Source organism: Mixophyes fleayi, chromosome 12 (assembly GCF_038048845.1).
Source record: "Mixophyes fleayi isolate aMixFle1 chromosome 12, aMixFle1.hap1, whole genome shotgun sequence".
NCBI classification, from domain to species: Eukaryota; Metazoa; Chordata; class Amphibia; order Anura; family Limnodynastidae; genus Mixophyes; species Mixophyes fleayi.
Window position 1 is genome coordinate 69,290,238 of NC_134413.1, and position 14,771 is coordinate 69,305,008.

The following is a 14,771-nucleotide window of genomic DNA, read 5'->3' on the forward strand; positions in this document are numbered from 1 at the left end:
TACTCTGGTATAAAGATTGCTTTTAATCATTCAGGACTTTAAATGCTGTTATTTCATGACCTCAGCCCTTGCTCTATCTCAATATATTGTTACAAGATATCTGGGCACATTTCTAGGTTCCAATGGGCATTGCATTTTTGGGCAACAATTGGAGACTAAACTGCTAGTAAAGTTACCAAGTTTGTTTCCAGGCAAATATGTAGACACAAGTGAATACATCCACCCGTATTTAGAGTTGTACTTCGTTTACGTGAATCTAAACTCTAAATACGGACAGAAGCAACACACAAGTTAGTACTCTGTGTAAGCACAAAATTAGGCTTACGAAACACATATTTTGGACTTTACACCAAACTTAAATGTGTGTGCAGCTCAGTGGGCCTGTGGCTAGTTTGCGTTTCCACGCCTTAACTGTTCTGCAATTGTACATGAGCATGCCTGATCCACCTATCAAAGTGTAAGACAAGTGTTGCTCAAAATGATGGATCAAGTTGTTTCACATGTGTAGTAAGACAAAATTTTCACCTGACCTGACCTATGACATAAATATGCACTTTAGTACAACTCTAAATTGGTTCTTTTGTCTCCTGTATTACCTGGCTGGGGTTCAACAGTAACTTTTTCTTATTAGACTTCGGGCCACTATTCTTAGTAGTCCTTGAGGCTAATCAGTCTCTGAATATATTCATATGCAATAGCTGCTGGATTAATTTTTTCGCAAAAGATAATATACCATATTTTTGCCCACAAATAAAATATGATTGGAAGGACAGTTTAGAAACTGTGTGCATTATATTTGCTATTACATTACACCTTTTAATTATGATGTCACTTAAAATGATTGGCTATGTAAACTTTAATTTAATGAGTTTTTGGACTCATCGTTTTAAATAGAATTACCCCAGGACAATGCTTTCTTTGGAACCTAATCACGTGTCATGCAGTAATTAAATTGCTTCCTACCTTGGGATTAGCATGCAAGGATTACAATGAAAGATAGTTTTCAAATGGCTGAAACATATCACAAACACAGCATTTACAGAAATTCTAGACTGAATCAACATTTTGGGCACGGCAATGGGCATAATACTTGGGCCTGTCTAGGGATGTGCCGCAGTAAACAAAAACAGTCAATTGAATTCTTTTCCTACAAAGGTCTTCATCATCATACACGTGTGCATATACCTGTGCGTATATATACATAAATACGTGTTTACATAACCACATCTGTGTGGCCCTAATATCTACATATATATATATATATATATATATATATATATATATATATATAGGGCAAAGTGCTGTAAGATACCATGGGATAGAGTCCATTGAATGTTGAAAATATATCTCCTAATAAAATGTACCTTCTACTGTCACATTCATATATAATTAGTTAGACATATATAAATTTAATTGCTACCTCTGTGTGCTTTTTTTTTTGCCGGTAATGTTTTCACCAGACTAAAGCTGTTTGGGAATTCATAGGAAACAAATTCCTCTATTTTATACATTCATATTTAATATCCTGTTTGGTAATGTTTAGCAAGCGAAAGTCTTAATAGATATTTCCGTTTAAGGTAAGTGCTCTTTCTCAAATCTGAAAGCACGTTAAAAAAAAAAAAAAAGTGCTTGCTAGTCAGTTTGCCAGCAGATGGCGCCAGAATGTAATTTTTCAGATTTATTGTACAGCGCCAGTCGATGAACATGTGTAAGAAGATATTCCTTAATCAGTATCCTAAGTGACCCTGTTTGAAACCCTAAAATATGGTCATGCCGATCTGTTCAGCCTTCTCCAGTCTTAGATATCTACAAAAAAAGTAAAATTTTACAACTATTTTGCAATAAAATGTACACGTTGATCATTCCATGGCTCCTGACAATGTTACGCATCTCAGTCATGGGGAAGGATATCGTGATTTGAATTTTGTTGTTGTTGTTTTTCGATTCACTTTTAAGTTTCGCTGACTTGAACTAATGAGATACAAAGAATGGGAAATCGATTGGTTTCCCAGATTACATTTTTGCTAAAAATTTTACTAAAATGACCACTAAACCTGTACATTTCAAGTTGCTTACTTTTAAGTTATACTAACATTCCCACATATATATGCAAAGACTTAGTAAAACTATTGAGAACTAAATAGATTTTAGAAAAAGGTTCTGATTGCAGTGGAAGCATTGTTACTTGTTAGTCCATACTTTTACGTCAATCTACTGTTGAAGGACACCATGGTGAGCCACTCAAATATTTTCTTTGATTAGGTATAAGACCATTTACATATAAACTTGTGACTATTACAAGATATTATTATCCTCATGTTAGAGCAACTTTCCTTTCACGTTTAGTGGACCTTTAATTAGAGGACTCGTTTTGAGTAAACAGATTCTGAAAACTGGCAAGTTGCTTGATCTGTTCGGTTTGCATAGAATGCCGTCTTATGAGTTTCTTCTTGGCTTTGGCGTCAAAGTGTTTTGGAGAGCTTGGGGCCACAGGAATCAGTGTCTTCTGGCTACCGTGGACTGGCGAAGGAGCTTTGCCATTAGATCTGATGTCTGGAATCGGCGGATTGAGGTTGACGTTCAGTGGCGGTAAGAAGCCCGGTCTGGTGTGAGATATGTGATCCAAGAGTAGAGTCCCAGATCCTCGTCTTTCCAGTAGACCCGGGGTCCTACGACGGACTGACATTGGAGAGACGGCACTAGGAATACTCTCTAAGGATTCCCGCGAGGAACTGGTGAAAAGTGTTAACGGAGAAGCATTATATTTCCTTCTTTCCAAAGACACGCGCCCAGAGTCTGGAGAACCCGGGATAGAATCGGGGCAAAGATGGGAATCCGATTCGTAATGTTCCATACGTGTCAACTTGTGATGAGGAACCCCTCGTAGGTTAGCCCCAATGGTTGGAGCCAAGGCGGCACTGGATGTTTCCTGAGTCTCGGGTGCTGTGTTGCGCCTTGACAGTGGTTGATGTAGGTGGCTAAACTGGACTTTGTCGGCCCACGAAGAGTCTGGTCCTGAGGGATCTTCCTCAGAAGACTGATCTCTGGCTTTAAAGCAGGAGGAATCTTGACCTTCTATGCTATGACGTCTAGACAACAAAGGTCTCTTGGTAATGGACAAATTATTTACATCTGCGATGATTTTTTCTTCAGACTCTTCAAGAGTAGGTTTCTCTGGAGGTACAGCGAGATGCGAGGCGGCCAGGACCGAAGGGGCCACTAAACCCCAAGGTTCGGAGTTTAACCTTTTCAATTGCTTCTTGTTCACCATCCTTCCTTTTGTAGGGATGTGGTCGGAGGTTTTAACTTCTAATTTGCTGGATGTGGGGCACGTGAGCCTGGTGCCCATGTTAAAGTTAAAAACATCCCGCGCTTCTTCTTTCTCACTCGCCGGGGAGAGGGACGTTTTTAAATCGATGTCTGAGGGTGACATACATATCGCTGGGGATTGCTTTTCATCGATTCCTGGAGAGGGAGGTGAGTTCAGATACTGCTTTGTCTTTTTGGTCCCAGAAGGAGAAGTATCGGTGGTAATGATGATGACCTCTTTGCCTCGAGCTTTGCAAGCATCCAAGAGGACCCTTAAGGTTTCTCGGTCACCCTTGTTAATGGCGTACATAAGAGCGGATGTGTCTGAGTAGTCCTTCATACTGGGGTCCGAGCCATGTTCAAGCAACACCGACACTACACTTGCCCCAGTTAGATTGCAGCAAGCGTGCATTAAAGCTGTTTTCCCCAACTTGTCAGGCATGTTTGGGTCCGCCCCGTTTTCCAGAAGGTATTTAACCATCCGGGACTTATTCTGGGGGTCGTCGTATTTGGCTAAGCACGCCGCCATCAGAGGGGTTTCCCCTTGAGCGTTGCCTTCGTTGATATAAGCTCCTCCCTCCAACAAGAGGCGCGTCAGTCTGAATTTTCCCTGCCACACAGCCTTCAGTAAGGCACTGCCCTCTGTATGCAACATGGTTGAGTCTCTCATTGGTAAAGTGTTCCGGGAACAGATGGACTATCTGCTAAGCTAACTTGGGGGCACTGTGGCGTTTTGGAACATCGCATTCCGCAAGCAGGTATTCTTCCTGTAGGAATAAAAAAAAGTCCATTTATTATGCCGCCAATGCTTGTAAAAAATGTAAAAAAAACAAAAACTAAACCTATGAAAGTAAGGCTGTCACAATAGTTATGATGCCTACTGCAACTTATTTTTGCATTTCCATGAAGACATATGAGTTCATCACCATCACCATTTATTTATATAGCGCCACTAATTCCGCAGCGCTGTACAGAGAACTCACTCACATCAGTCTCTGCCCCATTGAAGCTTACAGTCTAAATTCCCTAACACACACACACACACAGACAGACAGAGAGAGAGAGAGACTAGGGTCAATTTGATAGCAGCCAATTAACCTACCAGTATGTTTTTGGAGTGTGGGAGGAAACCGGAGCACCCGGAGGAAACCCACGCAAACACAGGGAGAACATACAAACTCCACACAGATAAGGCCATGGTTGGGAATGGAACTCATGACTCCAGTGCTGTGAGGCAGAAATGCTAACCACTGAGCCACCGTGCTGCCCATAAGTTACAAAAGTAACATTAAAAAAAAAATGTTGATACTTTTTATGTCCTGTGCCCCCCCCCCTTCCCAAGATGATACAATGGTCTATTTTAGATTTGCCCTCCACCCATATTAATTGCTTTGTTGGCACAGCTAACTTGTCAAACACAGACCACAGGCATGGTTACCAGTACAGATTCAGTAGGTCACATGGTCCATCGGCTCATAGTCCACGTTTCAGGGGTCTCCCGTTCCGCCATGTGTCCAATAAAAATGTCCTCCGTCTGTATATATTTGTGAATATTATTTGTTACACTTAAGTAAGAACGCTTTGGTTGAGTGGCTCTGCTGGAAGTATCTCTTTCTAGCTATTTTATATGTATTTGGGTCGCCCACCTGACAACTCTTTATCTTACAAAACACTGCAGACAATTTAAGAGTTTCAGTTACCATCTATTCTAAAGCTGGGTACACACTACAGGTTTAGCCAATCATCATCAACTATTTATATAGCACCACTAATTCCGCAGCGCTGTACAGAGAACTCACTCACATCAGTCCCTGCCCCATTGGGGCTTACAGTCTAAATTCCCTAACATACACACACACACACACACACAGACTAGGGTCAATTTGATAGCAACCAATTAGTATGTTTTTGGAGTGTGGGAGGAAACCAATCACATTATAAATGACTGATATTGCATTAGTGTGTACGCTCCCATGATCAACAATTATCGTTGTAAAGCTCATCGTATCATTTGATTTGATTTATATAAACGGACTAAAAATCTCTATAAACAATGGAACGATGTTGTTCCAATTCTGCAGTGTGTAAGCACTCAGGACCGGCAGTGTCCATAGATCTCCATGGAGTTTACAGAGTAACGATCTTTTCAGCCGATGGTTATGACAGATGAAGAGCACAGATCTGACGGTAAACCGGGTATAGTCTGTACACAGGAATCGGCTGCTGATCGGGACTTTCAGTCATTGGTAAAATCATTAACGGTATCGCATGGGGAGCAATTTTCTGTAGTGTGTACCCAGCCTAAACCTGTAGGCTTTGTCAATATCTATTGGAAAGGTGTATTTAGAATGCAATAAAACTTTTGGAATCTAGTTCAGTAGATATGAAAGAAACTGTAGTAGCCCAAGGTACCAAGAGAGTATTGGGTATAGCAGAATACGGTCCTCTAGCTGAGCAGCTTAGTGTCACTGGAAAGTATGTACTAGATGGCATCTACAATATGCCATCCTTGATGTTGTATCAAGAATATAATATATATATATATATATATATATATATGTCATCATTTATATAGCGCCATTGATTCCACAGCGCTGTACAAAGAACTCGCTCACATCAGTCACTGCCCCATTAGAGCTTACAGACTAAATTCCCTAAGACACACAGACAAACAGACACAGATTAGGGTCAATTTGTTTGAAACCAATTAACCTACCAGTATGTTTTTGGAGTGTGGGAGGAAACCATAGCACCCAGAGGAAACCCACACAAACACGGGGAGAACATACAAACTCCTCACAGATAAGGCCATGGTCGGGAATTGAACTCATGACCCCAGTGCTGTAAAGTAGAAGTGCTAACCACTGAGCCACCGTGCTGCCCACATATATGTGTATGCGTGTGTGTGTGTGTGTGTGTGTGTGTGTGTATATATATATATATATATATATATATATATATATATATATATATATATATATAGTGTAGATATAGATATATACACAAGCATATATACATACAGTATATCGGTGGTGTTAGAGAGCAGTATACACAATAATCCAGCCCAGGCAGGTCTGTGAATTGATTCTGCTCTCCAGAGAATGAGAGGTCGGTTTATGTAATTGAATAGACTGCATATAATTGATTGGTGAAATCCATGAGGCAATTTGCATGTTTCATCTTCAGTCTACAATTGCCTGGTGTTTCCATAACAGGAAGTGCAGGGAGGCTTATATTAAATTACATCCATGGGAAGAGGATATTTGCAACTAAGAAGAATCACAGGCTGTCTGCATCCTGGGGATGTAAAAAAAAGATGCATTTTGTTGGGGTTATTAAGCACCAACATCACAGATTGTTTTAATTTGGCAAGATTTATTTCTATTTTCTAATGACTGACGGTGATAGAACTAGGCCTGGGTGGACCACTAGACTCCCTAGGCAGAGAGGATTGGTGTCGGAAACGAAGACTTGTGCAACAATTGTCTTTGTTAGGTGGGTTATGGATTCTCACCAGGGTTGCTAACACTTTAATCTATTTTGTATTGACAGATTACATTCAGAAGCTGACTGGTGCAGACCCCCAAGAGAAAAATCCCAGGCTCTACAGATGGTGGCCTAGTGTGGACCTAATAATATCAGACATTGAATAATACCTGGTAGGTGAAAGTGATTACTGAGATCATAGAGGCTGCTACCAAGCACAAAGTCTTGGCAGACACAGATGGTGGACTAGTGCCACAATCACACCATCTTCCCTTATCTGTATGCCCAGAGCCGGATTAACCAGAGGTCTAACTGGGCTAGAGCCCAGGGGCCTCGGGCATCTAGGGGGGCCCGCCGACATTCATCGGGTTGGGGGCATCTCTGCCCCAGGCTCTGACTGTCACTGGTCACGGTGAATGGCAGGCAGCTAACAGCAAATGTTATGCTGTTACCTGCCTGCTGTCACTGTAGTTCTTCCGTGGTGCACAGTAATCTCCTTACTGAGGAGATCCTGTGAGAGTGAGACTATGAGCCATAGTCTCACTCTCACAAGATCTCAGTAAGGAGCTTACTGCGCACCGCGGAAGCACTACAGGGAGTGACGGAAGAATGGAAGAAGGTAAGCGCCCGGGGGGGGGGGGACTCGGGGAGGAGCTCACAGGGGGGAGCCCTTACAGTACCCTTAGCCCAGGGGATCCATTCCCTTAATCCGGCCCTGTGTATGCCTCACTGGTACTTAGTAAGAGCCTGGAAGCCCAATGTTAGGGCCCAGAATCATACCGTCAGTAACTGGCAGGCTCACAGCTATACATTTTGCTGTACTGAGGTACGCTACCATGGATGTGCCCATGAGTAATGCATGGACATTATACTTCTATATAATGCCTGTTCCTGGGTGCCCTGTTACTCGTGGTCCTCTGGTGTTTTGACTTTGCTTGGTTCATCATTTTGCCGCTTATCTGAGTGCCCGTACCTTGGTCTTGGGCTATTCTCCTGGATACTGTATCTATCTGACTGGCAGCTGATCCTGGCCTGACGCTGACAATGCCCTCTGTACCTCTGATTTTGGATCCTGTTTTATCATTGGTTTATTAGGTTTCTAACTCTGACTCGTGCATTGGTCCTGGTGGAAACAGCACAGGAAAAGCACAACTCACTTATCCTGGTCACCATACTTACCTACTGTTTAGACCTCCCCTCTGGATGGGAAAGTGTGGTGGCGTCATGGTAGCCCCTTTCCTTGCTGCACAATGACGCGGTTCTCCTAAGCAGGGGAAGGACTCTGATGACGCGTTCCACATTCCTCAGGCCCCACCCACCACTGAGCCACGATGCAAACCATGCTCATGCGTGTCAGAAGTAGAGCCCGAGTAGGCAAATCACATCAACAAGGCCTTTGTTCACTTCACAAGAAAGAGAAGGAGGATCTGGGAGGTCAGGCTTGCTCTCCCAGGAGTCCTGGAGGACTCCCTGAAACGTGTGAGCATCAGGTGAAGAGGAATATATGCTGCTCACATTATCAACATGGAGTGGGCCCAGGCTTGACAAGGACTTCTATAATGGTCTGCGTCTATAATGTTCATGACTTTGACAGCCTTAGTTCTGTATCAAGAACATGCTTTAATTGCTGCATCTTTTCTCTATATTAGCGGTATCAATTGCCAAATGTCTCACATATAAAACACTTCCCCGGCTCTGACAACTACAGGGCCTCTGCCTGCACTGCAGAAAACAGTGGGGTACCCAGCCACGGGGACACCGATCAAAGAACAAGGGGGCAAGGGCGAAATCTGTGCTCTTAACCTAACACCTAAATTGCCATATGAACAGCAACGCCACCGCTAAGTTAATCAGAAACGAAGAATCGGGATATTTACAGAACCTGAGTTGTAAGTTTCACACATTTCTAGAGCCAAGATACTCGAGTCACGACATTGAATGGAGGGGCGGGGCTTAATCGCATTATTAAGCTCCGCCCCCTCCATTCAATGCCATGATTTCGGCTTTTTATAGTTGGGGCGGAGCTATGGTGACGCGACAATGTCACCACGCCCCCTTCTACCCCATGTCACATGACTTCTCCCCCAAATATGTGTGTTGTGTTTTTTTCACGTCACAGGCGTCAAACCAACTGCGTCTATTCTACCTTTAAAAAAAAATACTTACTTACATTTTTGGGGGTCACTACCCTGACCCTCCACTCCTCTGCCACGGATGCCAGATGTCATCTGGGAAACCAGCAGCACAGAGGAAGAAAGATCACGGTAGAAACTCCCACAGTTCAGCGAAGGAGGTGGGGAATTAATTACAGTCCTTTAGGACTGTATACTGTTACACCAAGGCTAACGCAGGACATAGTCCTCTTGCTTTAAGCAGCGTTTTCTTTCAAGGCTGTGTACACTTACAGTTTAGGATCAGAGCATTGCAACTGCTTCAGGTTAAAGCCATGTGTCATCATCATCATCAGCTATTTATATAGCGCCACTAATTCCGTAGCGCTGTACAGAGACCTCACTCACATCAGTCCCTGTCCCATTGGAGCTTACAGTCTAAATTCCCTAACACACACACAGACAGATAGAGAGACTAAGGTCAATTTAATATTATCCAATTAACCTACCAATATGTTTTTGACTAAGACAGATGAAATGGAACAATACAACAACTAGTTCCTTGGTATAGTAGACTTACAGCTGTTTAGTGGGCTGAACCAATATTTAAGAAAGCGCAGCCAATCAATTCACTAGGTATTGATGACATCACTGAGGTAGCAGGCACCTGGCGCCTCAGTCTTGCCAACAGTCCCTAGCGAACTGACAGACTGAATAATATGTCCAGCCTACAAAATGGCTGCCTCCACTGTCGGGACACTTTAACCATGACGGCAACCATATTTGAGTAGTCTCACCAATAATTTCTTTAGGCATTTATAACTTTTGAAAGCACGGGGCAGTACACAAACTCAAACTGAATACGTCCTAGTTTATATATTATTCTATACGGACATATGTACGTAAGTTAATGATTCCTAGCGATTCCGCGCTATCTCTCTTATTATTTGCTTTTTTCCTGTTAAGTCCACAGATGTAATAGATTAATACGTTCGCGTCAGGCTCCAAAGAGCTGCTGCTTACTGTGCAAGGGGGGTGTTTTTGATATTGCTATCGCTTACAAAGAACAGGAGTATAAGCCACTCGCACTCCATCATATTACCAATTCAAATGACTCTTTATATCACTGTGTTATGCAAATCCTATTTTTTTTTTCTCTCCTGCAATCACATATTGCAGGCTGAGAAGAAAGAACAAGGCAGGGACAGACAGCGAGCAATAATGAGACTGAAATTCAATTATTAACACTTATTATTCTATTTTTATTTTTTTTTTTATTTTTTTTTAACCGACGCGGTAATGAAAATTTGGACCATCTGCGCCTCCGATCCCGCCGAGTTTTGGTCTTTCTTGGAATCGTATATTTATAGCACTAGCCCAGAAGGATTGGCTCTTCTGCACTCTGCACTATGTACAAATAAAACGCGAGGGGTGGGCTGGTAGAATTTAATTAGTGTATGTGGGTAATTACCACATCTTAACGATGCCTGTCCGTCTCCCCGGTGACACGTTAATATCTCATTATTCAGATTGTGAAATATAGCACTGAACAACCCGGGGCTGCTTCTGAGTGCATTTTACATTATATGACTAGTATTTTTATTATTTAGAATCTTTTTTAGCTTAATATTACGTTAATCATTTATTCAATCTTGTTTAGGCAACCTTTTCGGCTTAATATCATAGACAGTAAAAAGCCAGTTCCTCCAAGAGGCTAACCCATGCTCAAATGAATTCCAAACGATCTAATGGACATCGCAGGTATAAATGCACTTATTAAACTACATTACCATCTGTCAGGATAATATAAGGTCATAGTACAAGCATAAGTTCTTCATTGCATAGGAATCAGGCTTCAATGGCCTTTCAGATTAACCCATTTTGAGCAAATTCTCAAACGCCCTTTCATGATTCTAAAAATAAAGGAGGGGGCGCTAAATTCTCCCGTCTCCCCTATTCCATATTTGTGTCTCTTCCCATCTCTCCCCGTCAAGGTCTCACAGCCAAAATAGTATGAATTTCGTGGGGAATTGCAATGGGCTGAATGCAAACGATGTAGTCAAGGATATAATTCTAGCAAAAACTCACAACCAAAGAGTGGCCAATTAGACTCACGTGGAATAAAAGGGTGATAAACGACGAAAGAAACTTAAAGCGGTCATTGAGATCAATCCTAATGATAATGAATAGTGAGCCGGTTGGTGCAGATGGAAAAGGATTTTTTTTTATTATTTTTTTTTATTATTATTATTTTTTTTTAGCATTTGTAGATATTGACTCTAGTTTCTATCCCAGCGCCCCTGCCCGTAGAGCCTCCGGCATGCATCCTTACAAACACACATGGATTACTGGACAGGGTTAGCTTACCTGATAGCCTTCTCTCCCTGCTAAATGAAAGCCTGTGAGGACCACCGGATAGCCCAGTCCACCAGCTCCTTTGGCTTGAAAGATCCCTGTATATTCCCACAGTAAATTCATGTCTGGAAAAGATAAAAAAAAAAAAATAGACTTCCCTTTGTAGAATAGAGGGGGGGAAAAAAAAGTCTTCTATTTTTAACTAATCCCCCCACCCCCCCAAAAAAAAAATGATGGCTAAAAATATATATTGATATTTATATATATTGCTTTAAAGAGATCCAGTTTATGGATGTGTCACTGAGAATAATCCTGTGTGCCCCCCCCCCTGTTGCAGCCCTGCATACGATCTGGTGCCTGCAAGTCACTGTCACAGAATGAACAGCCCCTGAGAGACCCACAGATGCTATTTTTAGCTCCTTTCCCATAGAGCAGAAGTAGATATTCCATTAAAATACACTGAGGCATAACACTGCACCAATATACAGAGTCCGGGGCCCCTGCCTCCTCCAACCCTGCTGCGCCTCTTCTGCAAAATACTGGTTCCTGGCAGAACGCTGTTTATTAACTCCTTGGCTGCACACCCTTTGCCGAGACAGCTGGGTTGAAATTGATATACTGAGATTTTCATTTTCACCTTTTTTCCCCAAAGATTAATGTCCATCATACAAAATACATTGCACGTGATTTGTAATACAATTTATTCAGTATTTTCTACTAACCATAGACCAACTGACCTACAATTAGAAACAGGCTGTTCTCTATGTAAATTGTGTAATTACACAATGCTTAACATTCTCTTTCAACCCATCTTTACCTTTTAGATTGTAAGCCTTTTGGGCAGGATTTTTTTTTTCTTAATTTTGTGTGGATGTTAAAAGGACTGTACACTTTTGGACATCCTCTTCTCTTTCTATATTGACCAAATTACGTACTAATTTGGATGCCCAACCCCCTCCCACCACCACCACCACCACCAGGGGCCCAAATTGCACCTCATTGCTGCAGCCAATCACAGGAGGAGGAACAAAGAGCTTTGTGTGCAGAGGGCAAATCCCGTCCCTTGTGATTCAAAATGCTTGGAGAAGCGGTATCTAATGAATGCAAATAACTGATTGGATTTGCTGTGGCTCCTGTCCAATCAGGGGCTACATTCACGACACACCTCCAAGTCAGGTAGATTGGAATTATCTGTCCAGACTTAGGGGTATATTTACTACACTGCGAGTTTGAAAAAGTGGTGATGTTGCCCATAGCAACCAATCAGATTCTAGCTGTCATTTTGTAGAATGCACTAAGTAAATGATAACTAGAATCTGATTGGTTGCTATAGGCAACATTTCCACTTTTTCAAACCCGCAGTTTAGTAAATATACCCCTTAGACTGAAAGCTCTCTGCTCCTCCTCCTATAATTGGTCTGGGATCAGGTAATGTGAATTCCCTGGGACGACGTCCATCAATGTGGTACATGGGGAAATATCCCTTTTAATATTATTTCATTCTCTTACATTGTAGCTCATTTGGGTAGGGACATCTTTACCTTCTTTTTTTTGGGGCAGCACAGCAGTCTAGTGATTAGCACTTCTGCCTTACAGCACTGGGGTCATGAGTTCAATTCCCAACCATGGCCTTATCTGTGAGGAGTTTGTATGTTCTCCCCATGTTTGCGTGGGTTTCCTCCGGGTGCTCCAGTTTCCTCCCACACTCCAAAAACATACTGGTAGGTTAATTGGCTGCTAACAAATTGACCCTAGTCTGTGTCTCGTGTGTGTGTCTTAGGGAATTTAGACTGTAAGCTCCAATGGGGCAGGGACTGATGTGAGTGAGTTCTCTGTACAGCGCTGCGGAATTAGTGGCGCTATATAAATAAATAGTGATGATGATTATGTCTTTAGTTTGTATCATAAATAGTGGCACAGCTACATAATATGTCGACACTTTATAAATAAAAGCTTATAACGACTCGCTGATCATATATAGCACTTTTTACCTTTGCAATCTGCCTGGACCAATATGCAATATGTAGCACTTACCCTTGTGTATCAAACTCCCATTGCCCTATAGATTGTAAGCTTGTGAGCAGGGTTCTCTTATCTCTCTGTCTGTCTGTATTACCCAGTATTGTCTTATTACTTTGTTTCTTCCCAATTGCAAAGCGCTACTGTATTTGCCGGCGCTATATAAATAAATGATGATAAGAATTATTATAATGCTCTATATAAATTTATGTCTAACACTGCAGTATACCTTATTATCTTATACTGTATATATTTATTAATAATAATAATAATAATAAATGCAATCTTGTAAGTCATAGACTAGTGACCATGATAAACTGATGTGGAGTCGATTGTATAAGAAGCATAGACAGAATCACTTAATGTGGTACTATTTAGGAAGCATGGGCGCTATGGCAAAACCACATGGGTACTGTTCACCCCCTACATACTAACCGTCTTTTTATTTTTATTTTCTAGAGCAGTCTTGTGGTACGGGGTTGTGTCAGTAGTGCAGGGAACTGAGAGAACGAAAAGGCTGTATTGCAGCTTAAATAAGTATTCCAGTTTAAACGCTGCAGGCAAAATTCTTTTATACAGGGGACAAAGTTTATTATGTGCTAGGGGAGTCTGTAAATCATGTAGAGCGGTCTGCTTTGTTAATGGTTAATAACACACTGTTGCTTCTCCTACAATGAACTTCCAAATAGCTGCTGGGGTCCACTGAAGGAGAGAAGCCATCAGCGCAAGTAACCAATCAGATTGCAGGTGGTGCTTTCAATTATATATATTTTTAGATTGATGTCCCAGCCTTTGGTGCTATCACAGGAATGCTGGACAATTCGGGCGACACGTGGGACTATTTAATGTACTGGTGCTACCCAATATACCATGTGCTGTATATGAGGTTTTGCACTATGGTGATCACAGAGCTATATATTATTTTGGACATATATATATCATTTTGGTAATATAGAATAGGCTGGACATGAGGCTGTATAATGTTGAACGTGGTGTTATATAAGGTGTTGGTACGTTGTTATTCCAGCAAATTCTGCTTTTTTTAGGGGAGGGCTGGCAAATTTTAGCCCGAGAAGGCAAGACTCGACTCAGCAGGAAAACAAGTGCAGGTGGCCCAGGGACCTAGCATGAGGTAGCCCACGATGGGACCGGCCTGGCCCCCAGCTCAGCCATCCCCTGCTGCTTTTACAAAAGAATATACCTCTGTGTTGTTGGACTTTTAAGGGCCTTACAATGTTACCTCACATATTGCTCCTATATTACCCAATTTAAACGTTCTACCTATTTCCATATGGAATGTGTACTATTCGTACTTTGATCTCAGCAGTTCACCCATAAGCTCCGTGTCTGTTCTGAACCCTGTATGATCCATTGTACATTCATTCTGTTGTCGCCATGGTTACACGCCGGCTGATTGTATTGCTGCCCGTTCCCTGATACACACCACACTCCATATCCCGAGGAGCGCTGATGTATGAGAGAAAAAAAAAA

The 14,771-nt window shown here is 41.9% G+C and overlaps 1 protein-coding gene across 1 annotated transcript; it reads right to left on the reverse strand.

Moving 5' to 3' along the window:
* Positions 1-11,703, reverse strand: ANKRD34A (ankyrin repeat domain 34A). Its single transcript, XM_075193636.1, has 2 exons — positions 11,274-11,703; positions 1-4,076 (listed from the first exon to the last, which is right to left on the reverse strand). Exon 2 carries the CDS (start codon positions 3,977-3,979, stop codon positions 2,354-2,356), a length of 1,626 nt encoding a protein of 541 aa, XP_075049737.1. The 5' UTR covers positions 3,980-4,076; positions 11,274-11,703; the 3' UTR covers positions 1-2,353.
* Positions 11,704-14,771: the final 3,068 nt, after the last annotated feature.

Excerpts from the sequence above, each read along its gene's own strand:
- ANKRD34A (XM_075193636.1), bottom strand. The coding sequence starts at position 3,979 with ATGAGAGACTCAACCATGTTGCATACAGAGGGCAGTGCCTTACTGAAG.